The sequence below is a fragment of the Prunus mume genome, linkage group LG2, assembly GCF_029339155.1.
Source record: "Prunus mume cultivar Tortuosa linkage group LG2, ASM2933915v1, whole genome shotgun sequence".
Taxonomy (NCBI): domain Eukaryota; kingdom Viridiplantae; phylum Streptophyta; class Magnoliopsida; order Rosales; family Rosaceae; genus Prunus; species Prunus mume.
In genome coordinates, this window is record NC_142699.1 from 16163622 (window position 1) to 16191475 (window position 27854).

Below are 27854 nucleotides of genomic sequence, written 5' to 3' on the forward strand. Positions count from 1 at the left end.
CAGATTTTCTTTTCAGAAGTCTCCAGATACTTCTCTCCTCTATTTTGTCCTTTTGCTTAGTTTTTAGTTTTTCTATTTTCGAAGTGCGATGATCCGTTTTAGACATTTAGAACAAAGTCCAGGTCCAATTAAGCCCATCGTTTCTTGCCAAGCTTAGCCCATCCCAATCCGACCCGACTCGACCCGGCTAAGGGCAAATTGAGTTAGTTACCCCCATACCCCCCCTTCCCGGTTTAGCTTTTCCCACTTCCCGGAGTCTATGACCGTCAAATTCTCAGGCCACAACACAAGGACGACGGGAACTTGGATCCATCCAGACCATCTCTAATTTCTTTCGCTTCTTCTTGTTGACTTCGTCGACGTGGTACTGTACTGGTATGTACTTTCTTAATTTCCTTTTTCTGTTTCGCTTTCCCTTTCCTTCTGTTTTGTCTGTTTTCTAGGGAACCAAGCGGAATTAAGAGTTCGCAATTTATGTACCCATTTGGTGCATTGTTAATTTGCTAGGGTTCTGATTTAAGTAAAACACTGGAACTGAGTCCAGAGCTCTGCATATTAATCACCCCTTTTTGTTTTCGCTTTTGATTACAATCAAAATTAATCTCCTCAGTTGTTTGGGATTGTTGAATCGATTAGTAATACAAGTTAATATGATAATTTCATTTTAAAAGATTGAATAGCTAACTGAATAATTTTAGGGTTATATTTTTGGATGCCATCTTATATTTTTTTCAACCATTAATGAATTTATAGGTTAGTTTAGTTGAGAGAAAAAGAAATGGTGGGAGTTGCTCCAGAATCAGATGATGGAAGCAGGAGACGTTTACCACAGTGGATGCTGGGCATATCTTCTGCTGGCCAGGTAAGGAAGCCTAGTAATGGTAAAGAGGAAGGACCTGCCTCTTATGAAACTGAAACATTGGGAGAAAACTCACATGTTCTTGTAAAATGTGAGACAAAGAGAAGAAAAAGAAAATCAACTGAACAAGATGCAGACTATGAAGCTAATGTTCCAGAAAACAAGTGTAGTGGACTTGGGAGAAGAAAAGTTCAGGAGTCTGGTGCTCCAGAGAGACAAAAAGCAAAGGAAACACTGGGGGAGATTTCACATGTTCTTGTAAAATGTGAGACAAAAAGAAGAAAAAGAAACTCAAATGAACAGGATGCAGAATGTGATGCAACTTTTCCTGAGAAGAATTGTAATGGACATGGGGGAAGAAAAGTTCAGGAATCTGATGCTCCAAAGAAGGAAAAAGCAAAGGGTTCCAGCTGTGGAAGTGATGAAGAACTAGAAGTCCGGACTTTGACTGATGATGATGTTGAACTGACAGTGGAGGATTTAGTGATCATTGCTGAAGAGGTGATTTGCTCTTACTTTAATATTGAAGGGAATTGATTTTGATCTTTTCTGTTCTTACATCTGTGTATGATATATTGCTGTGGTTTCTATTCATAAACAAGATATTATGATATATTGTACAATCTTATACTTGAACACCAACTTGAGAAAATTACCTCACTATCTATGGCTGACAATTGTTTAGATTGACTTAGAGAAATATCATGTTGATAAGTACACGAGATAGAAGTCTAAAGTTGCTATCTTTATCATGCAGTATATTAGAGCTGATAGGAATATAAATCAAGAAGCAGCAGCATCGAACCAAGAATGTGAATCAGACAGCAGATTTCCAGAAATAGTCTCTTCTGGTAATGAGTTAGAAGATTCTGCTAATGCCCAAATTTGTAATCGAAGATCACTTATCGCAGATACAACTACTTTCAAGCCGAACAGGAGTTTGGCAAGTAAAGGAATTGGCTTAAATTCAGGTGGAACAGGGGATCCTGCTCAGGACATGCTGGATCTGTTTTTAGGCCCCTTGATGAAGAAAACCATCGAGAAGGAGAGTGAGAGTCGATTTTTGACAGAGGATGTGACATCTGCCCATGAAATCATTAGAGAAAGTCATAGTAATGTTGTTAGAGAAGGAATTGCCCCCATAATGAAGAAGAAGAGCAGTCTCAAAGACAAGGTGGCAATGTTTCTTGACTGAATCAGGTATCTTAAACTGTTAATAGTACAACGAAGTGAGAAGAAGTTTTAGATGATACATAATACTGAAGAGTGATCAGATGCATCGATCAGTCTTCTTCGCTTCATCTCGCCACAGATGCTGCTCATCTAGGTATTTCTTTGCCACTATTGACCTTGGTTTGTGACCAAAACTCTAGGATTCTTGGATAAAGTGTATTGCGTGCAATGCTATCTGACTGCTTAGAAGTTGGCATACAACAACACTGATATTTTCTGTAATAAATGCTTTGAATTAATAAGATACACTTAACTTAGGCAGACATTTCTAAAGAGCTGCCCACTTTTAATCTTGAAGATAAAACTACTCCAATTATTACGATCATAATTGTTTGCACTTTCCTGATCTCTATTTTACCTAACAGACTTGAGGTTAACTTGGCCTTAGTAATATCAATATTTTGTTCTGCAGCAGGCTCTTATGTATTCTATGCAACGGTAAATATTAATCAGCAGCAGGTATAGAGTTTCCTTGGTCTGATCTGATGATGCTTAGGGTTTGAGCTTGGAGGTTGTAGAAATGTAGAAATTCAATGTGACGGCAACCGCCAACATGGGAGATGGCTTCTTTTCAAAAGGTTTATTATCTGCAACCGCCGACATATGAAGATAGTACAATTTCTTCTTCTTTTTTCTGTTTCAAGGGCTTATCATGTTACCCTGTTAATTATGTCTTGTGTGATTTGTGTATTGTGGTGTCTTTTCCGTGTGTTGACCGGGATCCGAGATGTTTACGGCTGTCATTCTGGTTGGTGTAAAAAGTAAGTAGTGATTTGATCTTGATTCCATGGCTGGCACCATAATTGGCTTATCTCCTACGTGTTGTTACTGTTTCATTTCATTCTTTTTCATGTGTGAAAATCTATTCCCCAATGGCAATAGCCAATAGCTGCGTTGGTGTTTTCTAAGTTTGTGTGATTGGATAAGCCTTTGTTGCTTCTCAAATCACATCTTTGTTTATTTCTTCTTTCAACTTTCAACTTTATCTCATAGATGTTAGTATAAGTAGCCAAAGTCTCTGCTAGATTCGTAGCATATTGCCCACTTTGCGAATTATTTTAATGACTCGCTGTTGGTATGAAAGTGAAAAGAAAAAGACAGGAAAAATAAAATATATATATATATATATTTTATGTATTAATCTCCAAGTGGAGCAGAAACATAAGTGTAATCTCTGTAGGATAGTATTGTATTGTGGTACGATATCCCTCCCTTCCCCTGCTTACTTGCTTAAGTGAAAATTACAAATGGTGAGTAGTATAAATATAATTTTACAGTTGAAGTACTAAGAAATGTGTGGGGAGGGGTGGGATTCTTCTAGACAAGACAGCAGGTGTTGACTGTTGACTGTTGACTGTTGACCGTAGACTATTGACTATTTGGTTTGCTGCTCCTTTAGGATTAGGAGGAAGGCAAGGTAAAGGTAAAGGAAGCTTATTGAAGAAGAAATCTTGAGAGGCCAACTTTGTGGCCAAGTTTCTGAACATCCTGTTGAATTTGGTTCCTGTATTCTCGGAAAGTGAACTTTCTATAGACGGAAGAAGATTCTGGCGATGTGCTGCTGCAACTCCCAATTAAAGAATCATAGGAAGGGCACATGAAGTAGGCGATTGAGTAGCGTTCCATCTTCTCGTTTGCCATCACCTTGTGCTCCACACTTTTGTACACATCATTGCTCCACGCCTTTATTAACAAAACAATCCCAATTATATTAAGTAATTAAATCTACGCTTAATTATATTTAAAATTTAATAATTAAACTAATCAAGTATAACATGTGCTTAATTATATCATCACATGTTATATTTACTACATTTGCTTTCTAATAATTAGACTGTAATTAATTAATTACCTGAAAAAGATCTCCAATGTTAACGATGAGTGCATCTGGATTGGGTTTCACAGCAACCCATTTGGAATCTTTCATGAGCTGAAGTCCTCCTACTTGGTCTTGGCAAAGAATTGTGAGGAAATCACTGTCAGTGTGAGGCACCAAGCCAAACATCTCTGGGGATATCGGACAAGCCGGGTAGCGATTCAATCGAAGAAAGCAAGTGCTCGAGTCACAAATGTCTTCTAACGATTCCTTTCGGTGTCCCAGATTGTTCGCTAGAATCCCAGCAAGCAACTTTGCCAGGTTTGACATGGCTGCTGCAAATTCCTCCATCACTCCCCTGTTGCAACAAAAGAAGCAGCCCCATACTTAGCCATACTCTGCCATGCTGCATTGTCTACTGTCTTGTATTTCAAGGCAACTTGTGCATTTACACCTACTTTTAGAGGGACCAGTTTCCCACATGCCCCACACAAGTTGTAGAGGTTGATCTTCTTTTTTGGGGGGTTCCAGAATGTTACACAGGTAGCTAGATAGAATTAATCATGTGGCATGTGTGGCATGTGCCTTGTCTTTTCTTCTTTTTCAAGTAACTGTATGTGACTTACATTCAAATTGATAGGCCAAGTCATTTCTACTTTTACTTTGAGGATGGATTTGTTGATTATCAGATTAATTAATTTACTTGTATGGCATTGGCAATGCTTTTAAATCTTAATTAGCTTTGATTTAATGTTGAGGGGGAAGAAGAAGGAGAAAGAAAGACTGCTTAAAAATTAAACAAGAACATCAAAAAAACGTACCTGAGAGAACCAAAGTCCTCCCCATAGCAAGCTTCTTCCGAGATTTTGGTGACAGGAATGTGAAAAGCTTCGGACCAAGAGTATTGAGTTGGCCGCGTTGCGGTTGGAGTCCCCCACCTGTATGAATTGTTGAGAAGCCCACAAGTAGCTTTTCTCTCAAACGGTGCAGCAAACAGCTTGAGCTGCTCTCTCCTCATACTCTGCAGCAGCTCAGGGCTGATGCCGTGGTTCAGCACTTGGAAGAACCCCCACTCCGACGACGCTCTGCAGATGGCTCGAGCGCATTCTAGGCTCTCCCTTGTGTCAGGGCTTTTCAAACCATGAAGGTCTATCAATGGAAGCTGGCATTCTTCAGCTGGGACCAGCCCTCCAATGTGCCGTTGCTGATCAACTTGAACAAGATTGGATGGATTGCGCGCAAGTGTTCCATAATGGTGTAGGAGAGGTGGGTTTGATTCTATCATTGTCTTCGTCGTCCTTTGGTGATGATTTGCTGCTGCAGGTTTCAACTTCGAGTTGTGCGTTTATGGAAGTGAACAGGCTGAAAATATATATATATATATATGTATATTTATATATGGAACAAAGAGAGTCCAAGGTTGCGTCAGTTACTTATACAAGGCAGGAGAAGGAGCAGGAGGATAAAGAGCACAAGAAGAAGAGTACAAAATGTGAAGAGTAGGAGGGTCAAGAGGGGGAGCTCTCAAGTTGTGACAATTGTCAGAAGGAGACTATTTCTCTCTCTCTCTCTCTCTCTCTGATATTGCTTGAGCCTGAGGGAGACTGAGTCATTCAGTCTACACTAGACACAAATACTTGCTACTTAAATCTTGAAAATAAATAATTAATTGGAAAAACAGAGGAAAAAAAAAGGTATAAGAAAGGAGTGGGAAAATGATGAATAGAATGCATCCAAACCTAACTCCTCCTTTTTGACTTTCTGGACAATATGAAAAGTTTTGATTCAATGCATAGGACCCCTTCCTCTGGTATGGCAAACTTGTCCCCAGTTGGTGATTTGACTTTTGTTTTGTTTTGGACCTCTCCCCTCTCTCCCCTCTCTCCCCTCTTCAGTTTTCTTCTCAATGTGATCATCATCATGTTCATCTCCCTTTTCTATTCATTTTATTTGTCTATCAACTTACAACACATTTCATTCAACCACAACATTTTCACCCTCACCTGTCTCTCTCTGTCTGTCTGTCTTCAAATTGCCGTTTTATTTATATACAACCTCGGCCTTAGGAACCAAGCTAAGGAATAATAATTATCATTGTACTAGAAACTTGGAAACTGCTAGCTATTTCAATGTGACATAACATGGTAGACGATTGACCACCTTTTTTAATGTTTTTTTTCCTTCTTCATTTTCTGCTGGGCTATCACAGATACACACTGCATGGGAGAGGTTTTAACATGGGCTATACAAATCTTTCCTATTCTCTCAGCTCAGGCCCCTTTGAATTGAATGGTTATAATCTTTTGGGCAGGCAGGCAGGCAGAGGCAGAGGCAGAGGCAGAGGCAGAGGCAGAGGCAGAGGCAGAGGCAGAATTGAGAATTGAGAATTGAGAATTGAATCCACAATATGTCAATGACATAGAGGTTCCATATGGGCAAAAGACAAATGCATGTGAGTGACTTGAGGAACAACACCAACACCATTGCACCAACCAACCAGTCTGTTTTCTGTTTGATAATTAATAATTATAATACATCTTACTTACTATAATCCTTTCCTTAATACCCTTTTTAGTGTCAATAATTAGATGCCTATCAACTCATAATCTCCTTAAATTTAGCCCAATTAAGCATCTCCCTTGTTTGAATCTTTATCCACCATGACCAATAGACTTGACTGAGATTTACTGCTGGTGTGCTCTGCATGTGCATGTGCTTGCTTGGAAATACAATAAAAACACATGTGAACAAGGGCCCCAAAATCATAGGCAATTTTGGTCCACGGAGACATGGTGCCGCCCAGATGACTCTTTTTTCCCCTCCAAATTCGACAATATGACGTATCAATCTTTGTGGTGTGCTGGTGCCACTGCCGCCCAAAAGCCACAGCGGCATGGCATATCCTCCTCCCTCCTCCTAACAATTATGTCTCTGTCACCATGTTGTAACTTGTGTCAGCCCACCATACTGACTCATACTTGAATTAAAATAACGCAAGGGACCAATCAGGCGGCTAACTTCTTTCGGAGTACCAGATGCTCGAAGAATTAGGATTTATTAACTAATTAAATGTTTGACTAAAACCCACGAAGAAACTGTTTGTGTCTTATGCTTTGGTTTGGTTGCATTCGTATGTCGTTTACAATAACATCAGGAAACAGTTTCTTTTTGGAACAACGCGTTTTGGCCTTTTGGGATGGAGAATTTTGTTGCTAGTGACGGCAAAAGAGACATAAACATTCATCAACCTTCTTTCTTAATGGAACTTGGACAAAAACAAAAGCTAATCTTCTTCTCTAATTTTGGACCCAAAAAAGAAAACATTACTTTCTCAACACGGAAAGTTCTTTGTCCGGGAGTTCATGAGCAGTTGATTGCAAAAGGCAACAGTGGAAATTTGATGAAGAAAATATATGTATTTGTGGAATTTGGTGAATACAAAGAGGCTTTTGATGTCACTTTGATTTGGAAGTTAATGCTCAACGTATTGTGTGATTAAGGGCTTTTCTTCTTATGAAAAAGAAAAAGAAAAAGAGTTATCTAGTTTTTCTGCTAACAATTTTTCTTGTCTGAGCCCACCCAAATAATAATTGGGCCTATTTGGCTTCCTTTTTTAAAAAAAAAAGAGAAGAAAAAGAGCGGCTATTGGCTTCCTTGACTTTTTTTATTTATAATTTTTTAAAATCAACGTGCGAAAAAGAAAGATATTTGAAGTTGAGAATGCTTTCAATATCGTGAGTAGAGATACCATACCACTAAATTAAGAGTCAACTGATTTTTTGATTCCCAAACAATGTAACATTACTACTAATAATTTAACTTGGTAGATCACGTGTCCTCGTAAGTTAGACTTATTGCGCCAGTCGTATTTGTTAAGGAGCAACACCAATAGTGCCTAGACTAAATTGTTTATATAGGCCTAACCTTTGCGCACCGACTTCTGGCCCAGCTTTCACATTATTGGGCCAGCTTCATGCCTTTTTGCACGTTATTAGGCCCAAATTTTTGGCCCGTTTGAGCTAACTGGGGCGATTTCGTTTGTGGGCCATCTATTGACCCTCTTGGGCCTATGTTCACCTCATTGGACTAAAATTTAGGTTTTCACATTATTGGCCAAAAGTTGGGCATGTTTTTACGTTATTGGGGTGACAGTTGGCCCTGTAATCAACTTATTAGGCCCACTTTGGGGCTTGCTTTCACGTTATTGGGCTGATATTTGGGTATGTTTTTATGTTATTGGGCCAACATTTGGGTCGGTTTTCATGTTACCGGGGCGACTATTGGGCATGTCACCTTACTAGGCTGACTTTGGGCCTTTTTAACTTATTGGGCTTTTGACTTTAATGGGCCAAGTTATGGATTTTGGGACCTAAATCGGGGCTTGGCTTCAGCATTTTAGGTGACCTATGGTCTGGTTTAAAAGTTATTGGGCCAACTTTAGGGCTCGTTTAGAAGTAGCAGACTATTGGGCCTACTTATGGGCTTGTCTTCACATTATTGGGCAGTCTTCATATGAAGGCCCAATAGTTTGTCCGAATTTTGTTTTACTAGTCTACTTTTGTTAAGGGGGCCGTTGGTTTGTTAAGGACTCCAAACAACTTATTGGGCGACATTAGACCAAGAGTGTAAAAACTTGGCTATAAAGTTAATTGGGATGAATGCTTTTCTACAAGTAATTTAACCAAGCGAGTGCCACAACAACGGCCCACAAGGATCCAAACGACGCCGCATTATTGGGCCCAATTATTAAATGCTTATTGCCTCAGGCCTGGGCTTGACAGCGTGTCTTCGGTTTCGATCAGAAAGAATTGGGCCTTGCTCTTATAAGTCCATTTTTATTTATATGTTTTCCAAATTTTATGCTTCATTTTCCCCTAATTTCTTTTTATTATAAGGGAAATTCTATTGGTACCCTATAATTTGCTAACTATTACTCACCTATTTTTCTGTTAATTTTTTAAGCCGCTAAACCAGTAGTAGAGTTGGAAGTTAATCTTACTGGTATTCATTTCAACAAAATTTACGAAACATTTTTTTAGCGTATATTTCACAACTTTACAGATACATAAAAATAAGATAATTTTAACGACTTGAGTTACAACTCTTGTTATTTGTGTAAATTGGTTTGGAATTTATAAGACAGAGTGAGTGCAGGTGCAGCAGAGCTAATCCAAGAGAGAAAATCGGCGAGGCATTGGAGCAAGAGAGCTTTACGCGTTACCCCATTTGTGTTTGGTTATGCACCATTGATTTCAGTATCATTATCATTTTCTCTGGGTATATCTTACGATTTACTTTTTAATCCAACTCTAGTTAAGATATTCCCATTTTCTTTTTCTTTTTTTCTTTTTAAGATATTTCTCGCACCACCGCAGTCCCCACCTTTAACTTCTTAAATACATTTATATTATTTTTAGGAAGACAAAATGAAGTTGTAATTTCTTTGCTTTGAACTAGTACAGACTTAGAGACATATGACACATCCTTGTTTTGAAGAAGACCGTCCAGGTAACTCTGACTGACTCGTCTCTCTCGTTGTTCCTCTCTCTTACTGCTTCGAATTTGGTATGTTTTATTTTCTCTGGGTTTTGTTTTGTGCCTCAATCTCTTTGATATAGGATGAACAACATGTTGATTATGTGCTCCTCCTTGGGTTGAGGGGTGGATTTACATATGCATATTTCCAACAGTTTTTCTTCCTCAGAAAGAGGAGAGGGATAAAAAGTCCCTTCGAAAATTCTCCATTGCATCGTTGGAATTCAATGAAAGCTTCTGGGTTCAATCAAATTATGAGATAGTAATGAATTTCCAGCAGCTGCTTGCTGGGTTAGCTCAAGTCCGTCCCTCTCTTTCTCTCACATCACCACCACTTCATTCGGTTCTTAAACAATCCTTGCCATATTCTTTTGGCATCGTTCGAAGTAAACATGCGGATGCAATTAAAAGGAATTAGAAATTTTATTGTTTGAATATGTTATTCTTAGCATTGTATGTAGTAAAAGAATCTTTTTGTCCAGAAAGTTTTGTGCTTTGATCAAAAGTGCTTTTGCTTTAATACAAGAAGATATCTTGTTGTCACAGTCGTCTCAGTTTGTTTTTTTCTTAAGCATAAAGGCTTCAACTTTTTAATTGGAATTTTGAGATGTATATGCTTTTCTTGTGACATGAGGGAAGCATTGTCCTTCTCGTCCCTATGAGGCTATGACTAAGAAAAATGGTTCATGTCCTATGTGTGTAGTGAAGGCCATGGTAAAATGGTGGATGTTCAATTGAAGGGAAGTGCTTGTAGGATTAAGAAGTGTGCCTTCGAGTTGCTGTCGATTGGGAGCGATCTGATGAACGACGGTCAGTCGTCGTGGGACTTGTTGGGAAGGGATCTGCGCCTGAAATCCACATTCTTGTATTGTGATCTTAATCAGATGATCTCTTGTGCACCAAGGGATCAGAAGAGGGCCCTCACAGAACTTGCCAACAAATTGTTTTGCTCCATTGAAGAGGTGATTAACCAACCATTTCTTTCTGTTTGTAGCTGCATCATTTCACTTCCTTCTGGTGTTTTTTTCACCTTGAAATAACAAACCCATTTTGTTTTGTTGCTTTTGGCAGTTGGATCATGCAATGAAAATTCGTAGCGTTCCTTTGACCCAAGATCGATACAATCAGGCTGCTGTCGTCCTACAGGAGGTGCTGGCTCTTGCGCCTTAAACACGACACGTCGTCAATGCAGCCTCGGCCTTAAATTGGTGTCCAGTAGTACAGTACAATTTCATCTGTAAATAAAAGTTTATCTTCAAGTTTTTTTTTTTTTTTTTTTTGGTGGTGGTTGTTTTTGTTACACTATATATATAGGACGTGTTTGTGTCGGATTGTGAGTGACTGGTGGCTGGGAGATGGGGAAGGAGGAAGCTTGGATGACCATGCATTCGATAAACATTCAAAGATGGAGCTAGACAATACATAAGTTGAGAGAGAGAGAGAGAGAGAGAGAGAGAGATCGAATTAGAAAATCACTACCCTTTCTTCCCCATAGAATTGAATTTTAAAGTGTTTCATTAAGGTGGAAGGAAAAATGGGCAAACCAACAAATCAAACCACGGTACCCAACATAAGCGAAGTGGTGCAATTAGCAATTATAAATTGAAATTTACAAGAGAAGAAAAAAGAAAAAGGAAGAAAAAGTGCCTGCAGCTCCAACTATATTTATATATCACTTATTTTCTGCACAAATGAGAGTAAGGGTACATAATATGTATTTAGACACGACACATGCAGCCAGGGATGGAGCACTACACGATCAAATGACATATTGAGACCATGATTTGAATTGAGGAGGCTCTGCGTAGGCCTTGTCAGATATTTGCAACTCTGCTTCCCAACTTGTACACTTTGCGCTCAGACAATGAGGCAGTCCATCAGGATTCAGGACCTTGATTTGTCTGCTTGCATTTGGTAATAAAAATAAATAAATATCAACTCTATATCCAAAAATAGTTCAGGCATATTCATTCATATTCAGCATATTCAACTCTGCTTGCATATATAGCATATTAGATTACAGGCTGAAATGATCTAGAATTAACTGTTTATATGACAGGAATAAATAAAGGGTAGACAATCATCCCCCCTTCTCTCTTTTCTCTCCCTCCTTCACAAGTGCCCGTGTCAGGAAAAGTAAGACATATATGAGTTCAATTTATGTCATTTCACATGAACTTACCTAAGTTGTATTACGCAAGATGCTATTAGCAAGCTCCTCATTAATGGATACAGGCAATGGTGGCATTCGGCTCATTATGCCAGGCATACCTCTCATGCTGCCAAAAAAATAATGAAACAGCATTGTCAAGTGTCTCACAAATTGGCATTATTTGTAATATAGATTGAAGATATGTACATACTCATTTAGGATTGAAGTTATATTGTTCCTCGTGCGGCAGAAGAGGTCAATGTTTTCCTGTAACTGTTTATGAACGAAGCAAACCTCTAAGCAAGACAGAAAAGCACATGCTTCTTATGTTAATGAAAATATATGGTCATCTGAAATGCAGAGAAAATTTATGCCAGCGCATTTTAAAATGAGAGAAGAAAAATTTGGGGTACCAGTGCTGTGGGTTAATGATAATACACAAGATGGGGCAAATATAAGCTATTTCTTCAATTCTGATGAACTGGTGAGAAGGTAAAAAAGTCATACTAAAAGAAGAGAGCTGACATTACAATCTTAAGATTCAGATACTCAGGCATACAAGGACATTCTCTTGAAGAATCATCATAGTTGAATCACCAAATAGGCATTAGTTTAACATAACCAAATGCCATCGATTGAATGGATAGTCCAAAAACGACCAAAACAAAGGCCAGCTTAAAATAAATATGTAACTAGATGAAGTCAATTATTTCATTATATATGCTGATCAACGGGCAAAAAGTGAAATTCCAGAAGAAGAGTATAAAGCAATATATGCTGTTATAATATGAAGTACACATAAAAACATAAAAGGTACACACATCTCCTTTTCCCTGAACTATGGCATGAAAATTCGATGTATAATATTCAACATGAAGAACCACGGATTATGCATTGACCTTGTATGTAGAAAGATTAGATGTGATTTGACTAAAAGCTTGAGCATTTTGCTCCAACAGATGCTTGGCTGTGCCACTTATTCCTGAGAGTACCCAAAGAACAATTACATCAACGAAACTATCAAAAGAAATTTATAAATAAACAGGAACTAAGTAACTTAGATGAAAACTAATAATAAACAGGAACAAGGAAGTTTCTCTAACCTTCACAATGCAAACGCTCATTATGGTCCATATGGTGCACCATAAGAGAATATGCAGCCATGTCTAGTGGTGGAGCTGACAGTATGTTTGTCTTTGAGGAAGACTCCATCAGTTTATCCTGAAGAAGCATGATCTTTAGAATACGGGTTCTTCAATCAACATTAGATCCTAAAGACATTAATTGGTTCAATTAAAACCAAAATCCCATTTCTGGTGTTATAGCTTACGTAACGGAGTTGGAGCACAACTCAAGCCAACATTACATAAAAAGTCATTCATGCAAAATAGTTCTTTTTTTCAAGGTTCACCAATGATGATACATACAGTAATGTTCAATCTCAGAGCCATGAATTGAATGACACTTCACAATATAAAAATTAAAACAATTGAACCAATAACCAATGTTAGAAGGTTATCTAAATTTCACCAACATACCTTCCTAATGTTCCCCTTCTTTCCCATAATATGTTCTTCAGGTTTCCTACGCTTTCTCTGCAAAAAGATTTCCAAAAGTAGTTCTAACTCAATCAAAAAATCTTAAGTAAACAGATAACACAAATCTCCAAAGTAACGAACAAACCGCATTAGGAAGAGTAAAGAGCTTACCGTCATCCATCTACACCTCAAAGCAACATCACGCACAGTTTTATCACGCAATGTTGCCGCAATCTTTATGTACCTCATAATACTTGGTTCCTCGGCATATCTACATTTTTTTTTAAAGATGGCACAGAAATATTAAACTTCAAAACAAAACCTAGATGAAACTCGCCATAGTAAGATACCAACTATGCAACATAAAGTGAAGTGAAAGAAATTCAATCCACATCACAAAGGAAATTATGAACATAACAAACAGACATGTGAAACAGACTGGGCTATTAGAGCATAACAATAGCATTGCAGGTTGCAGGATGAGAAACACTGATAATAATGGCAAAGAGTGAAGAGACCCCACAACATTATGAGCACGATGAGAGGCCATAAAGTTATGGTTTAAGACAAAGAAAACATATATATATTATGCCAATATGAGGATGCCCACAGAATTTGCAGTTTGTTACACAGAGTGCAGACAATAGGAGACTCCATCAACAACAAAACCTATTTGCGCCGGAAAGTTTGTCAAAACTTCCGGTGGATGATGACTAAAAGTAGTTTAGCAACAGGGAGAGGACAAAAACAGCATGAACATCCAAGTAACAGGAAATTATACGTAATTGGGGCACTTAAACACATACATACATGACAAAATTAAATTTAATAAAAGATAAGATTCTGAATGACCTACTTGACAAGGCCCTCCTCCAATTTGTATTGTTCCTCCACAGACCACTCAACAGCCAAGCCTGTGTCATGCTTGAGCCCGGGCACCGAATCGAGAAGAAGAGAACCTGATGAATTCCCAGATTGACTAATTACAGGGTTGTTGTTAATGATACCCGAATTCGCAGAGAACATCATGCCCCCATCCGTCCCAAAGTAATTCCCCATCGGAATCATATCCGAGGTGCTGTTTATGGCCCCAGACTGGAATGATATCGCGTGTCGGTTCAAACCGTACCCGAAAGTTTCGTCGTGGTGAAACCCCGTGTTCGACTCCATCGCCATTTCCTTCTATTTTTCCACAATTAAATCCCAATCTCTCTAACAAAGGACAGCATACAATCAACTAAGCAATTCAAATCAACGCAAATTTTTTCTGAACGAATTGAAATTCCACATCGCGTATAGCCAACGCTTTCTTTCTTGATCCCACAAAATCACTGCTTTGGGGTTGTTCAATTATTAAAAGAACCTTGGGTCATCAAAACCCTAGATTCCATGGCCCAACGACGATTACAGCTAGCTCAATTATACCACACCAAACCGCCATAACTGATAACTGGTGACAAAAAGCTTCAAATTCAGCAGAAAAAGCAATTTCAAAAGCAATAACCAAATTCCCAAAACTTGAACAAAGGGACAAAAAGCAAAACCCCTGAAACTCACAATCTTGAAAGCTCGAGCAACACAAGAAGAAGCAGAGCACGACTCCGACCCAGTACTAACCAAAACCCAGAAATTTTTTTAAACCATTGGCTTTCCTCTAGCTCCAAATGGCGGATAATGGAAAGCACTGAGAGCACCAAGTGGGTACGTGTGGTGGTAAGAGAGAGAAAAGCTTAGAGGGCGTTACCTTTTTGGGTTCAACTTTCCGACGGAGCCCTAATTGGCCCTCTTTGCTTTCTTTTTGTTTTTGTTTTTTTTTTTTCTGGGTAGTAGTAGTAGTAGTAGTGATGGCTGGCTCTACTCTATTTCTCTCTCACTGCCACTTTCTCTTTATTATTATTTTTGTTTTTCATTTTCTTTTCTGTTTTGTTGAAAAGCTTTTGGGTTATTTGGTTATGGGAGAGTGGTGCTCTTTGTTTGTTTTCTCTTTTCTCCAAAGAAAGACAAAAGAGATAGCTCAGAGGGCTTGGAGCTCAGCCAATGGGGAAGCTAAGAATGGAGGCAACAAAAAGTTGAGGGCTTTTATTTTAGTTTTCAATTTTTTTTTTATTCCTAAAGTTGAATAATTTAATTTCTAGTTGCAGATCTTGGAATTCAGCAACAGTGCGAATCCCCATAAGCATTTGATGCCAATTATTGTGGACTCTCCACCTTTCCTTTCTCCACACTTTATTTTTTATTCATCAACTTTTTATTTTGGGGTGATGATTTTCTCATTTCTCTTTTGTCTACTTACGCTATTTTTTATTTTCTGAATACTTTTTGCCATAATATAAAAGGGAGAGTAAATGCATGTTTGGTATCGCTTATTTGAAGTGATAAGTGATTTTTTAAAAACTTTGAGAAGCCCAAGTTTGATAAACTATGAGAAAATAATATATTATTAAAAATTACTTTAAGAAAAAGCTATAATGGAAAGCATAAAGAGGTGCTTTTATTTTCTAATTATGAGGAAATCAATACCAACAACACTTTTAACAAAAATTTTATCAAACGCTAAATTGTTTTCTCTCACATGATTTCTCTCATAGCAAATATGACAACGATTATTTTCACAGCACAACAATGTCAAATTGACAAAAGATGAGTGTGAAAATCAATCCCCTTATTTTATTTATTTATTTTTATTTAAATGTTTTTAAAAATTCATTTGTATAGTGAAGTTCGACCCTAATCCTTTTAATATTATACTAGATCATTTTCTTTAATCTTTTGAACTCACAAATCCAACCCACTTAATCATCACAACTTTTTCCCCAAACCCAACTTTAATTAATCACAGTTGTAAAAGCAAATAGTTTGGAATAATTCATCTATTTTTTTAATTCTGTAATAACTCAACTATTTGAATGCAAATAGTTAAATAAATGTGTTGTTATATAAACCCTAAAATTAACTGAGTATACCTTACTATCAAATTATTTATTAAATTACTAATTTATCCTTATATAAAATGACCAAAAAAGATATTTTGAATTATAAAACAAATATAATTTTAATAAGTACACCTTAACTCACCATATACAACCATAATCAAACATAAGCAAAAAAAAAATCCATCAAAGAAGAATTAGTGAGTTCGTTGTCAGGTACAAAGTCATGAACCCAACCTTCTATATTTGAATTTGAACTTCTGTACACATATTAATGCATTTGTTTTGATTTTTCATATGTTGAGCTTGCATTCTATTATCGTATCGAAAAACAAAGATTACTTCGATATCTGATGTTCATTTAGTTTTTAATAAGCACACTGTACTGCAAGTATTATACTTTTGTTTATTGTTTCATTAAGAATAATTTGTTCTCAAAACTAGTTGCTTTATAATATAAAATGAAATTGAAGAAGCTTTCCTACAATGAACTTTTCAGACGGTACTGTGATTTCAAGGCTCTGCCTTCTCTCTGATGTTGTTGTCATCGACTTTCTCAGGGATTTTGGCTTGTCTGCTTATGAAGTTATGGGCCATATTATAAGTTGCATGTAGACCAAAGAAGACATAGTAAATAAGCATTACTACGGTGCAATTCCAAATATTTCAAAAGCTTCATGACCCGAAGATCCTATAAGAAAAATGTTTGTTGCAATTGACGAGGATGGCAACCAAGGAACCAGTGGAACCCCCCAAACTTCTGGTGACCTCTGCTGGGGTAAAAATACTGCTATTGCCAAAGTTACAAAGAACAAAGAGGAATCACGAAAGGGCATTACTTTTCAAATTGAGATTTTATGTTTGATTCTCCCCGAATATCCCTTGTAGTCAAAAAGTTTCTTTAATTATGAAACGTTAAAGAAGAGCCTTTGAAATTGATCATGAATGATAAAACGTTTGATTAAGGTTTAGTGTTGTGTGATAGTGTATTAGAGTGTACCAGAGATATTTTTTGATAATTAAATAAAGTGTACTTAGTTAATTTTACATTTTGATTTAAATATTAAGATGTTATATGGTGGTGTACTCAGTTAATTTTAAAGTTCATTTAACAACACCTTGAATAAATGGCATTATTTACCACCACCCTCATAATTGTTTTTAATTTTTTTTATAATGTAAATGGAAATGGAAGCTATTATTAAGCATTTTTCCCTGCCATTCAGGGCGCCTGAAAAGTATGAAATTGGTTTGGATCGAACCTGAACAAAGTCGAGACACAACCCTGTCTTATTAACAAACAAAGGCGGGACCGGCCCATTAAATTTCACAGGACGATGGACCATCGGCTGTTGATTCTTCTTTTTTTGGGTCAAACGACTACTGATTCATTTGGGAGTGCTTGTAATTTTAGTAGTCAGTCAATAGAAAGAACATTTAGTTCCACAGCGCTGAGTTCCAAATTTGATGGACCGTCGGCTATTGATTCTTGTTTTCTTTGGTCAAACGACTACTGATTCTTTGGGGAGTGCTTGTAATTTTAGTAGTCATAGATTGCGATCTTACCAAGTATTTTCCCATTTCAATTACTTTGATACACAAATTTTTTTTTTCTTTAGGTCAGGACACCCCAACACCTCTTTGAGGACTAACAGAGGGGGTCTTAACTCATTTTCTGGTTTTTACAAATTATCTACCAAGTGGAATTGTCGGTGGCAAAACTCAAACCTAGGCCTTTGTAGCGAAAAGAACATACTTTGATTCACTTTGACATAAGAACTTACTTTGATACACTTTGACATGCACTAATAACGCTCTATTTTCCTTGAACCACGATTAAGCATTTTTCTTTCCTTTTCACTTTCAAGGTGACTGACTTTATAACATGAATCTAGATGAATCCATACAAAACGAGATGTCGATGGTACAACAATTATATCAGAGAGGTGCCAATTAATTCAAAATGCCTAATTAATTACATACTTCTTCACCTTGTGGAGTATTTTCTATTTTTTATTTTAAACGGTAACACCTGAGTGATGCCCTATAATTTATAAATGAGACTGGGAATTGACAGGTTTTTTTTTATGTATAGAATAGAACCCTTTTGCGTTGAAAACAAGAATCACAGCAAAATTAACCTAGCCAGCTCTGGACCATGCACATAAGTTCCGCAGTTGGCGAGCTGAAAACGCTGGATCATTTAACAACAATCATATATACTGATATTTGATCTCCTCAACTGGCACGCAGAGGCAGACCAACCGTTAGATAAAAATTGCAGCATGGATCATGGATATGCAGTAGTTATCCCCAGCACACACAGCTACCAACAAATTAAGGCAGCATCAGAAGATTAAAGTCCGAGACCAACTGGAGAGAGAGAGAGAGAATGCTGCGATCATCTGCAGAGCACAGCTCCATCCATGGTTTATCAAACTGTTCTATTAATGGCCAGTGTGAAGTATATGAGGATTAATGTGCCCATACTGGACCTGAAGCCAACAAACACAGACAATCACATACAAATAAACTGAAACATTAATTAGCAGAAGAGGAAATAATAATAAAAACAATCATTTCACATTCATCCAAAATGATGCTTGAAAAGAATGATCTCATCATCATATTTGCTGAGAGACTTGATGGACATTGAATAAATAGTATCGCCAAACTAAATACCTCTAACTTTCATGTTTACGAGAGAATGAAATGGGGGACTTACAGTGTTGCAAATATGAAAAGGAATCTTCCGAGGGTTGATTGCCATAAAGCGATTCAACCTCTTGCTCCGTCCATCCCCCGTGTCAACGAGATTGGAGCCTGTAAAAGCATTTGAGGCTGCCGAGATTGCTTTTGCGGTGATCAATGACTGCTTCAAGGGCTCCAACTGAGAGTTCACTGTCAAGGGGACCATGTACACATAAAGTTTAAATTGCAATATGCCAAGATGATCAATAATTCTGAATGTTGGCATGGCACCAATCTTATTAGAATAAAATATGACAATGACTTTTCAACAAGTGAAGATATATAGCCCCTCTGTCGGCAATCAGATTGCAAATTGTCTTTTGAGACTTCATAAATAGATAGATGACTGTAAATTATACCTTTCACTAGAAGTTTCTTTGAGGGTTCATCTGTGTCTTCCTCGTCAGTATTAAAAAATCTCTCTGCTCGATAAGACCATTTTCTTGAGAGTGCTCTCTACAGGAAATGTTGAAAAAATTGTGTAAATTAAAGAAAAGCATGATGAAGCTCGCTAGATCAACCAGTAAATTAGTGCATCTCATGTGAGAAGTAGTGTCAAAATTGACAACAAAGAAACTACTACTTACAGTCATTTTGGGGCTTCCTGAGCTTCTATCTGAGGGTTGTGCAAGGCTCTCAATATCCAACACAACAGTGGGAGTTCTATCTGAAGCACTAGTATCAGTCTGTGTTAAATTACGAAGAAAATATCAGTAGTATATTGGTGAATACACAGACACCCGAAAAAAACAAACACATAATCTTACTTAGCACACGTGAATGAGAAAAACAAGTAAAATGGTTTAGTTATTAATCTGTAAGCTACTGTACCATAGATTCTAGTGTTTGGAGAAAAATAAAAGTCTTCTACAAACATTGACAAAAAAATATAAAAGTCTTCTAAAACAGTATGAAAAACTCATCCAAATAACAGTTGAGTACAGCATTACAATAGCTTATGTTTCTTTTTTGATGAATAAAACCATGTTTAGCATTTATTTAGGCAGACTACAATTTCTTAATCTTAACTTCTATTGTTGTTGACTGACAGTTGTTAGCATTAGGGCTCCAAGGACTAGAAGAAGTACCCTGAGAAACGACAGACAAACCTAAAGCAGTAGGCAAAGCACTGCCAGAAGTTGTGACATTATTGGAGCATGTTATATATATTCTTTCTTGAATATGTCACCCACCCATGTAGCCAGTACCAAATAAATTTGTCACAACTAAGTCAACCAAATTAAACATGGTGACAAAAAAACTAATTATTTGGATTTAGGACTTAACACAAAGCTAAATGAAATTAGATGAGTAAGTAAAGCAGTAAGGTAGAGATTTCTTACTATAGCAGTAAAGTGAAGAACAGTGCACCAAATTCTTGGACCACTCTCCATAGTCCCATGTGATGTTACATAACCGAGGCAACAAACACTATACTAAAAATACTCTTACTTTAAGCTTAAAAATATTGTTATTAGATAATGCTAAGCTTAATCACATGATGCCTGTTTAGTTGTTTGCTCATATCAAGCTAATTAAGCGTATAAAATAGTATGGTACTGTAGTCCGTAGCGAACGACGAAAAAGAAGATTAGAATATGTTTGGTTATGTATAATTGTTGATTCATACGAAGATAGTGGCAATTAAGACAGTAATATCAACTACTGTTGAGTCCGTGAGATGAGTGAAATTTGTCTGTTAGCAGCATGGGTGGAAATGGAACCTTACACTTACAGCATCAATAATTGATATCCATCCATGATCCACCTATATATATATATATATATAATTTTTATTTGGACTCAAACAGAAACAGGCATTTTCTATAGCTGTAAGTGTAATTGTACCTGCCTGCGCTGAAGATTCCATTCATTGTTGCCGGATGGTGGGCATTCAGTTTAAATACAGCTAACTAACACATTTTAAATTTTAATTGAATTTCAAATTAGCAATTTACTTACATGCCCATCCATGACGTAATATGCTTCTTTTTTTTTGCTTCTGTTATATCACGCTATTACTGTTTGCTTGATTTGAAAGTCGATTACTCATTTGAAACTTTGAAAACGACCATATCTGAAATGTAGTTATTCGGAATGAATGGAAGTTTTCTAATGATTCAAGTTTGTTATTTTTCTTCCCAAACAAAATCACAGACTCAAAGTTCAACTTCTCCATCATCGCAAAGTCGGAGAGAACATAAAACAAAAAAAAAGGCATCATTAAAATTCCTCTGTTTTGTTAATTTCATCTTGTTGTTATGCATCGGTGGTACCTAATTGGACCGAAAATTGACAAAGAAAGAAAATAATCTGCAAATTAGAAGAAGGTGAAGAGTACCTGTGGGTGTGGCGTCTGCCGCTCGTCCATTCCAAAAATTGACAAGTATTATTCTCAGATTGAGAAATGAAGCAGAGCAAACAGAGATAGGAGATCGTCGTCCAGTGCCCCTCCTCCTTAATATTCCTTCCAACCTTTAAACAGAGAGAAATTGATCACCGATCAGAAAGCGCTCGTTTTCTCTCTATCTTTGAGACTCCTCCTGTCTCTACCGTCAGAAGATATCACTGCCTCGCTGCCTCACTGAGCGTAGCACCTGAATGAAACGGAGAAAATTAAGTAGAATTTGTACCGGCAGATCTCTCTCTCTCTCTCTCTCTCTCTGACTGTCTCTCGCTCTCACGAGTCAGACTCACAACATATTTATAAATATAACAAATAATATTATTAGCATATTTAAAAGGATCCGATATGATATGATATATATATATATATATATGCTGGTAGGTTAGGTTCATGGACAATTGGACATTGTTTAATTATTTTCTCTTCTTTATTTATCTATTTAAAAAACAACCCCATCGATCCAACAGTGCTGATTCAATAATAATATCATACTGATTTTGTATAATATATAATTGCTGACACTGTTTTTCTCTCCTGACCAATTATATATTGTCACGTGAAAAAATTATTACATACGATATATCATAAATGTTCGAAAATAATACAGTAGTGTTATCTCCATTTCAGATGTTTCTCTCCCTTTTATCACGTGGATATTCTGTTCAGCCCAAAAATAATGGTGCATATTCTGTTCATTATTTTATCACGTAAAGATGGATGGATGGATGCATCGGTACGCACGAAGACTGGCGATAGGGTTGAAATGTCAGCAGTGGAATATAATGTGTTGCAGTTGCAGTTGCACACACAGGTGGCGTACATGCAAAAATCCATACCCGCGGCCTGGCCTTGCTCCCTTTACCTGTTGCCTCCGTTGTTAACATGTCTCTTTCGATTTTGAGCTACACTGTCACTCTCACTGACTATTGCTTACGCTAGTGCTACAGCTTTGCTACTACCACATATGAAGCTCTCTCGCTCTCTCTCTTCATAATTATAAATGTTAAAGCAAATCCACAGGACGGGACACGCATAACAGCTACTCTGCTGCAACACTACTCCAAACAACCAACCGCACCAGAAATGGAAAAGAAAAACCAAACAACGAGCCAAGCCAATAGCTTTTTTCTTAAATTTTTTTTTAGCAAACCAGCCACCAATAAGAAACCTGTGCTGACCCATCACTAATTGAAAATTGAAATTGAAGCTCCATGCCAAAAACTTGTGTAAGGTGATACAATTACCTTGCTAATAAAAAGTAATTAAAAGTGCAATTAAACTTAGCTGAAACAATACATGAGAGAAGAGAATAAATGATCACAAACAAAACCTTTACACCAGTGTGGTTGCACTCTACATACAATGCCTAGTACAACAAGAATCACGGTTCAAATCCCAAAAGAATCAATCAAAATGCATAACTTAGGCCGCCAATTGAGTTAAATTCAATTACCAACCAACCACTCAAATGCTCAAGTGTTCTTCCCTCGGCAAGCTCTGAACAGTATCTGACCATCTCCCTGGTGAGTGATCACTGCTGTTGGAAGACACTTGAGGCTCTGCCCTTGCATCTCTTATCATCCTTAGAACCTCCTTCATTGTAGGTCGGTTCTCTGCTGCAATTGAAACACAAGCCATTGCAATATTAAGAAGTGCCTGAAGTTTCTCCTCTGATGCCTCATTGCCCGAGGCAGGGTCATCCCCTGATTCCGTCTCTTCTTCGCGCACTGAACGCACCCATCTAGGGATGTCCGAACCATGTTCCTGAACAAGGTCTTGGAAGGGAGTCTTCCCAGTTAGGAGCTCCAAGAGGAGGACACCAAAGCTGTATACATCAGCTTGTTGGGTTGTTGGTTTTCGGAGGTCACGGCATTCAGGGGCTCTATAAAACAGAGTAGTTGCACTAGGTTCTTCAAGTGAATCAGGATCTCGGAATAAAGTGAGACCATAATCCGTCAAGCAGGATTCAAAATCGGAACCTAACAAGACATTTGAGGATTTCAAGTTTCCATGAGTTAAGCCAGGGTTTTGGTGGATATAAAGCACACCACTTGCTAAGTCCTCAGCTATTTTAAGGCATGATGTCCAGTGAAGAGGCTTCCCACCTCCTGAAGTTCTTGAACCTGTGTAAAATCAGTTCAAGTATGTCAATGCAATAAATCATGCATGAAAGGTAAGCCTTTAAGGCTTCCAATACGGCTAGATGCAAAACATGAAGTTGAGGAAAGTCATAATTTACCTAGCCTTGGGGCTCATTTAGCATAAAATTATATAACAGAAATTTTATTTTAAAAAGCTGAGAAGAGTGTATATCTAAGTTCAAGCCACCATGGAATATATTTTCACATTTGAGCATATAGTCTGAGAGAGACATGAACTTTGAAGAAGCTATGAAAACCAACTACAAGCCAAGGCACTCGGTTATGGTCAAATGTACAGGACTGTACAACGTGCAAAAGTAAAAGCCTAAAAGACGAGTTGTTAATTAGCAAAGGCAACTACTTTTCAAAGATTGAGATTTGTTATATTTAATGTAACTCAGTTATCAATTACCCTCTAAAGTAGAGACTAAACAGCAGGAAACACATCTGATAAATCTTGTCGTTATTTACCTAAAACCTCTCGGAGAACGATGTACTGACTTAGAAAGATACAGAATGCATCTATATGCTACGAGTCTACGACAATGACACATGCCAAATGACATCAACTTTACAGAATATTTGCTTGCCAACCCCAAACACCACCACCAAAAATGTTTGTGTTATGTCATGTTCCTTCTAAATCACAATCCTCCTACTACAACACAACTTGTTTGTTTGCAAGGACAAGTTTTCCATTTCTTTCTTCTCTCCTTTACTTCTTTGTTTGTTAAAGAGAGGAATAGGCCCATTGAGATTATAAGTTTATAGGCCCCCCCCCCCGGCGGGGGTCCCCAGCAAGGTACAAATGTATATTAGTTTATTACTATTTTCATTCGACGGTGTAGAATAAGCTAACTGCATACTTGTGGGTCCACCCCAAATTTAAGGATGGATATTCAAAAATTATTTATATATATAAGCAAGCAGAAGCACCAAAACTATTAGGCTCATGAATATGGACGGCCTAACACATGGTTTCCGGGAACCTACACGGGTGGGCCCTACAATGCAGGTGGAAAAGAAAAGAAAATTCACTGCTCCCATCCCCACCGGTCAACATCATGTTTTCACTACATCAAGATGGCAAATCCAACATGGTCCACCAATAAATCAATAATCACGACCTTTTAATGCTTACTAAAAATGATTAGTTACAAAGTTTGTTTGTGTGATGCTTCTGAATCGAAAAGAAAAAGATGGATCTTGACCAAAAATAAAAAAGAAAGGATGAATGAAACTACGTATTATACTGATATAATCCTATCTTTTGACAACTAAGACACCTGAACAAGAAGAAAAACTTATTAACAACGAATATAACACTGTTTTGCTATTCCCAACTAATAACATAATGATACGTGAAAAAGTTATCACACACATTATTACATTATTGACCGAAGATAGCAAAAAATGTTATCCTTATTGTATGATAGTCGTTCTCCTAAATAAGTAATCAAACGTGATAACCAAATTTTATGTTGTTAACCAGAAGTTAATCTCACATTCTACTTTCTTTCTTCAACTATAATTAATTATTTCGTACGTGCAAATGTACAAGCAACACAAGACAACCATGAAATTTAACTTGTAGTAATTATTAAATAAATTAAACGAGTCAATTAAGAAGAAATAAAGGAATAAATGAGCAGGCAAATAAGTAGAGTAGTAGATGACCGACATACCATGAATAAGTGAAAAGAGGCTGCCATTGGGGAAATAATCGTATACGAGCAAGCGTTCCTCCTTAGCCTGGAAATAGGCTCTGAGTGGGACCAAGTGAGGGTGCCTGAGCTTACCAAGCAAGTCCATGTGTCTCCTAAACTCATCAAGCCTTGGGTACCTGGCATCCTTGAGCCTCTTGACCGTCACGATAAACCCTGACTCCATCACGGCCTTGTACGTGCTGCCCATCGTACCCCTACCCAGTGTCTCAGCAGAAGCCTTGAGCAAATCCTCTAGGCTGTAACTCATCTGCTGATCCCCTGGACCGCAGAACACCAAACTCCCTAGCCCTTCGCCTTCCCAAGAAAACCCCCCTTGTTTCCCACCATTATTACCTCCCCTGCCACCACCACCACCACCACCTGGTCCTCCTGTGGGCCCCTCCCCTGATCCTCTATCTGCTGCCAGCTCAGCTACACCGGCTTTGCTCCTGGTGGCCTCCCCACCACGACCAAGACGACGGCCGCGACTCCACCTGCACACCATCCACACCAGAACCAAGCAGATTACGACCACCACGAGCCCACCTACGCTTCCTGCGACTATCTTTATCAATTTTCCACGCTTTGATTTTGACGCTGGGCTTGGTTGATCGCTTGGGCTCATCGACGGTGGAAACCCAACACTGCCCCCACACTGTTTGTCAATCTGCACGCCGCAGACATTGATGTTGCCCAAAAACGACGAAGCATTGAACTGAATCAGAGGTGGGGTCATCGGAATTTCTCCGGAGAGTTGGTTATTAGACACGTTGAAGAATCGGAGAGAGGTTTGGTTGAGCGGGGGTATCGGACCAGTGAACTGGTTGTCTTGCAAGTACAGAGCGTAGAGACGACGGAGCTTCAGCAGAGACATTGGGATTGGACCGGAGAGTTGATTTCCGGCGAGAACCACAACTTTCAGGCGGTGCAGGTCCGCAATGGAAGCGGGGAAAACGCCGGAGAAGTTGTTGTCGTTTAAGAAGATGGATTTGAGATTGACGAGGCCCGAGAGGTCTGGGATTTGGCCCGAAAGAGAGTTGCCCTTGAAGCTCAGGACTCGGAGTTGGTCCAGCCGGTTCAAGATCTTGTGGTCCAGAACCCCTGTCAAGTTTAAATACTCCAAGACCAGCTTTGTCACCCTTCCTTTCATGCAGTCCTTCACGCCTTTCCACTCGCACACATTGCTTCCTTGCCGCCATGGCAACGAGTTCTGAGGATCGATTGTTGATTTCAGGCTTAACAGAGCTTCTGCATCCCCTGCTCGAGCCAAACCCACTGACAAGAAGAAGAACAAGGACAAGAAGAGGAAGAAGCGCAAGATAGGACCTTTCTGAGAGTAGTAACTCGATGACGATGATGACGATGATGAAGGTGAAACCAAGCAATAGGGTTGCTCCATTTTCAAAATCTGTGGAATAGATCGTTGAGTTGGTTTGTGTTTATTCAGATCACCATATGAATAATGCACTTGGATTTGCTGACAAAAAGAGCGGCATCAGATGGAGAAAGCCCAACTCAGACTTGAGAATCTGAAATGCATATAAATGGAATGGAGCTATTCAATCTTGAAAACAAAAAAGGTGGTTGCCCTTTTTGAGCCACCACTTCACACTTTCCTTATTGCGTCTTTAGCTTATTATATATTGATTTGGATACTCTACCAAATCGCTTTCTAAACCCAAATCTCCAAGATCTACTACCATTTCGCCAATTTGATTCATTTTCAGAGCAATAGCATCTTCATTCTTTGACTCGATCCATCACTAAGCTTAACTGCAAAATGCATATTCATTCGACAGCTTCAAACAAAAAATCACTTTGCTCATCTACTCTTACTCTTACTGGCTCAGTGGCGGCTCCTCCAAACCAAAACAGAGCGGGGCTTGGCAATTTGGCATCGTTGCTTGCGAAAAAACTCACGGAAGAGGACATTTACAATTGGGATTTTACAGCGTAAGCTTCACGTGAAGGAAACCCAGACACAGCTTGAGGCAGACGAGAAATAAACTTTCTTTTCTCCTCTCCATGATTTTTATATTCTTAAGCTGCAGTGCAGTGCGTAGGCAGGCATTATTGAGACCAATAAAATAAAGATTCTATTTTTCTGTCTTCCTCTGTCTTGGCTGGGTCTTGGTCTTGGGCTGCTCAAAGCTCTAACTTTTTTAACAGTCTTGAAACCTCAGAAGGAATGGGATCCAAAACTTACTCACCCACCAACCCAAACCCCCCTTTACCCTTTCCCCTTTCCCCTTTCCCCAAGTACTTCTCGGAGCGCTGTTTGTTTGTTTCTGTTGAGCAGAGTTGAGTGAACGAGTCCACCCGGATTGCTGAAACTTGAAGGAAATCACATACCAGAAGAATGACACATGCCTGCAGAGATCTGAGAGATTTTCCCAGATCTCTTTCAATCACACAAATTAGAGAAGAATAACGAATCTAGCAGCTAGCAGCGAGCTGCATACATGAAAGAATATATCATTAACTGATAATAATTCATCTATGTACTCTCACTCTGCATGCATATAGTCTGATAATAATAATAATGCCAAGAGGAAGAGGGAGATGACTATATTGACCGAGCCAAGCCAGGGCTTGAGGAGGTGTCTCAGTGTCTGTCTCTGTCTTTTTTTTTTTTTTTGGGTCGGAAAGTGTCTGTCTCTGTCTTTTAACTCGGGAGAAGGGTGAAAGAATTGAAGACAAAACAAGACACTATTAACTATTTATCGAATTAAATTCAATGGGTCTTTTTCCCCCCTTCCCTCCCACCCCCACAAGCCCACAAAGGC

General features: G+C 38.3%; 5 protein-coding genes and 1 pseudogene across 11 annotated transcripts; 2 read left to right on the plus strand and 4 right to left on the minus strand.

Annotated features, from left to right (window-relative positions):
- Positions 1-217: 217 nt before the first annotated feature.
- LOC103321043 (uncharacterized) lies at positions 218-4569 on the plus strand. Of its 3 annotated transcripts, none has more exons than XR_016123495.1 (5): positions 218-375; positions 754-1360; positions 1617-2186; positions 2505-2853; positions 3492-4569. XR_016123495.1 is itself a non-coding variant. In XM_008222791.2 (3 exons), exons 2-3 carry the CDS (start codon positions 779-781, stop codon positions 2052-2054), a joined length of 1020 nt encoding a protein of 339 aa, XP_008221013.2. In that variant the 5' UTR covers positions 218-375; positions 754-778; the 3' UTR covers positions 2055-2382. The 3 variants fall into 3 exon arrangements, 1 of the variants encoding a protein (XP_008221013.2); XR_513376.3 differs by having other exon boundaries at positions 2508-2853; XM_008222791.2 differs by lacking the exons at positions 2505-2853; positions 3492-4569 and having other exon boundaries at positions 1617-2382.
- Positions 3193-5346, minus strand: LOC103321356 (gibberellin 2-beta-dioxygenase 6-like). The gene is made up of 3 exons (XM_016792399.2): positions 4730-5346; positions 3945-4266; positions 3193-3775 (listed from the first exon to the last, which is right to left on the minus strand). The coding sequence occupies exons 1-3, from the start codon at positions 5191-5193 to the stop codon at positions 3527-3529; spliced, it is 1035 nt and encodes a 344-aa protein (XP_016647885.2). The 5' UTR covers positions 5194-5346; the 3' UTR covers positions 3193-3526.
- Positions 5347-9260: 3914 nt separating this feature from the next.
- Positions 9261-10771, plus strand: LOC103321041 (photosynthetic NDH subunit of lumenal location 3, chloroplastic-like). The gene is made up of 3 exons (XM_008222789.3): positions 9261-9416; positions 10152-10405; positions 10515-10771. Exons 1-3 carry the CDS (start codon positions 9383-9385, stop codon positions 10611-10613), a joined length of 387 nt encoding a protein of 128 aa, XP_008221011.1. The 5' UTR covers positions 9261-9382; the 3' UTR covers positions 10614-10771.
- A 243-nt stretch (positions 10772-11014) lies between these two features.
- On the minus strand, positions 11015-15188 carry LOC103321040 (uncharacterized). Of its 4 annotated transcripts, XM_016792365.2 has the most exons (9): positions 14691-15184; positions 13990-14583; positions 13305-13404; positions 13134-13190; positions 12699-12816; positions 12495-12577; positions 11807-11868; positions 11626-11722; positions 11015-11344 (listed from the first exon to the last, which is right to left on the minus strand). In XM_016792365.2, exons 2-8 carry the CDS (start codon positions 14307-14309, stop codon positions 11626-11628), a joined length of 837 nt encoding a protein of 278 aa, XP_016647851.1. In that variant the 5' UTR covers positions 14310-14583; positions 14691-15184; the 3' UTR covers positions 11015-11344. The 4 variants fall into 4 exon arrangements, 2 of the variants coding, with proteins under 2 accessions (XP_016647851.1, XP_088902114.1); XR_016124141.1 differs by having other exon boundaries at positions 11807-11891; positions 13990-15188; XR_016124142.1 differs by having other exon boundaries at positions 11015-11347; positions 11807-11891; positions 13990-15188.
- Positions 15189-18121: 2933 nt separating this feature from the next.
- On the minus strand, positions 18122-21552 carry LOC103321039 (uncharacterized; annotated as a pseudogene). Its single transcript, XR_016124094.1, has 5 exons — positions 21156-21552; positions 19402-19500; positions 19174-19270; positions 18789-18964; positions 18122-18558 (listed from the first exon to the last, which is right to left on the minus strand). The product of XR_016124094.1 is annotated as an uncharacterized LOC103321039 (transcript).
- An 843-nt stretch (positions 21553-22395) lies between these two features.
- LOC103321038 (inactive leucine-rich repeat receptor-like serine/threonine-protein kinase At1g60630) lies at positions 22396-27755 on the minus strand. The gene is made up of 2 exons (XM_008222787.3): positions 25048-27755; positions 22396-23344 (listed from the first exon to the last, which is right to left on the minus strand). Exons 1-2 carry the CDS (start codon positions 26465-26467, stop codon positions 22686-22688), a joined length of 2079 nt encoding a protein of 692 aa, XP_008221009.2. The 5' UTR covers positions 26468-27755; the 3' UTR covers positions 22396-22685.
- Positions 27756-27854: the final 99 nt, after the last annotated feature.

Coding starts and splice junctions, on each gene's coding strand:
- LOC103321041 (XM_008222789.3), top strand. CDS start 9,383: ATGACACATCCTTGTTTTGAAGAAGACCGTCCAG. Junction 9,417..10,151: donor TTTTGAAGAAGACCGTCCAG/GTAACTCTGACT, acceptor TGTGTAGTGAAG/GCCATGGTAAAATGGTGGAT. Junction 10,406..10,514: donor TGTTTTGCTCCATTGAAGAG/GTGATTAACCAA, acceptor TGCTTTTGGCAG/TTGGATCATGCAATGAAAAT.
- LOC103321356 (XM_016792399.2), bottom strand. CDS start 5,193: ATGATAGAATCAAACCCACCTCTCCTACACCATTATGGAACACTTGCG. Junction 4,267..4,729: donor GAGGACTTTGGTTCTCTCAG/GTACGTTTTTTT, acceptor TTGTTGCAACAG/GGGAGTGATGGAGGAATTTG. Junction 3,776..3,944: donor ACATTGGAGATCTTTTTCAG/GTAATTAATTAA, acceptor TTGTTAATAAAG/GCGTGGAGCAATGATGTGTA.
- LOC103321043 (XM_008222791.2), top strand. CDS start 779: ATGGTGGGAGTTGCTCCAGAATCAGATGATGGAAGCAGGAGACGTTTA. Junction 1,361..1,616: donor TAGTGATCATTGCTGAAGAG/GTGATTTGCTCT, acceptor TTTATCATGCAG/TATATTAGAGCTGATAGGAA.
- LOC103321038 (XM_008222787.3), bottom strand. CDS start 26,467: ATGGAGCAACCCTATTGCTTGGTTTCACCTTCATCATCGTCATCATCG. Junction 23,345..25,047: donor CCTCTTTTCACTTATTCATG/GTATGTCGGTCA, acceptor GATTTTACACAG/GTTCAAGAACTTCAGGAGGT.
- LOC103321040 (XM_089045988.1), bottom strand. CDS start 14,309: ATGGCGATGGAGTCGAACACGGGGTTTCACCACGACGAAACTTTCGGG. Junction 12,817..13,133: donor AGAAGGGGAACATTAGGAAG/GTATGTTGGTGA, acceptor ATGCTTCTTCAG/GATAAACTGATGGAGTCTTC. Junction 12,578..12,698: donor TGAGCGTTTGCATTGTGAAG/GTTAGAGAAACT, acceptor GGGTACTCTCAG/GAATAAGTGGCACAGCCAAG.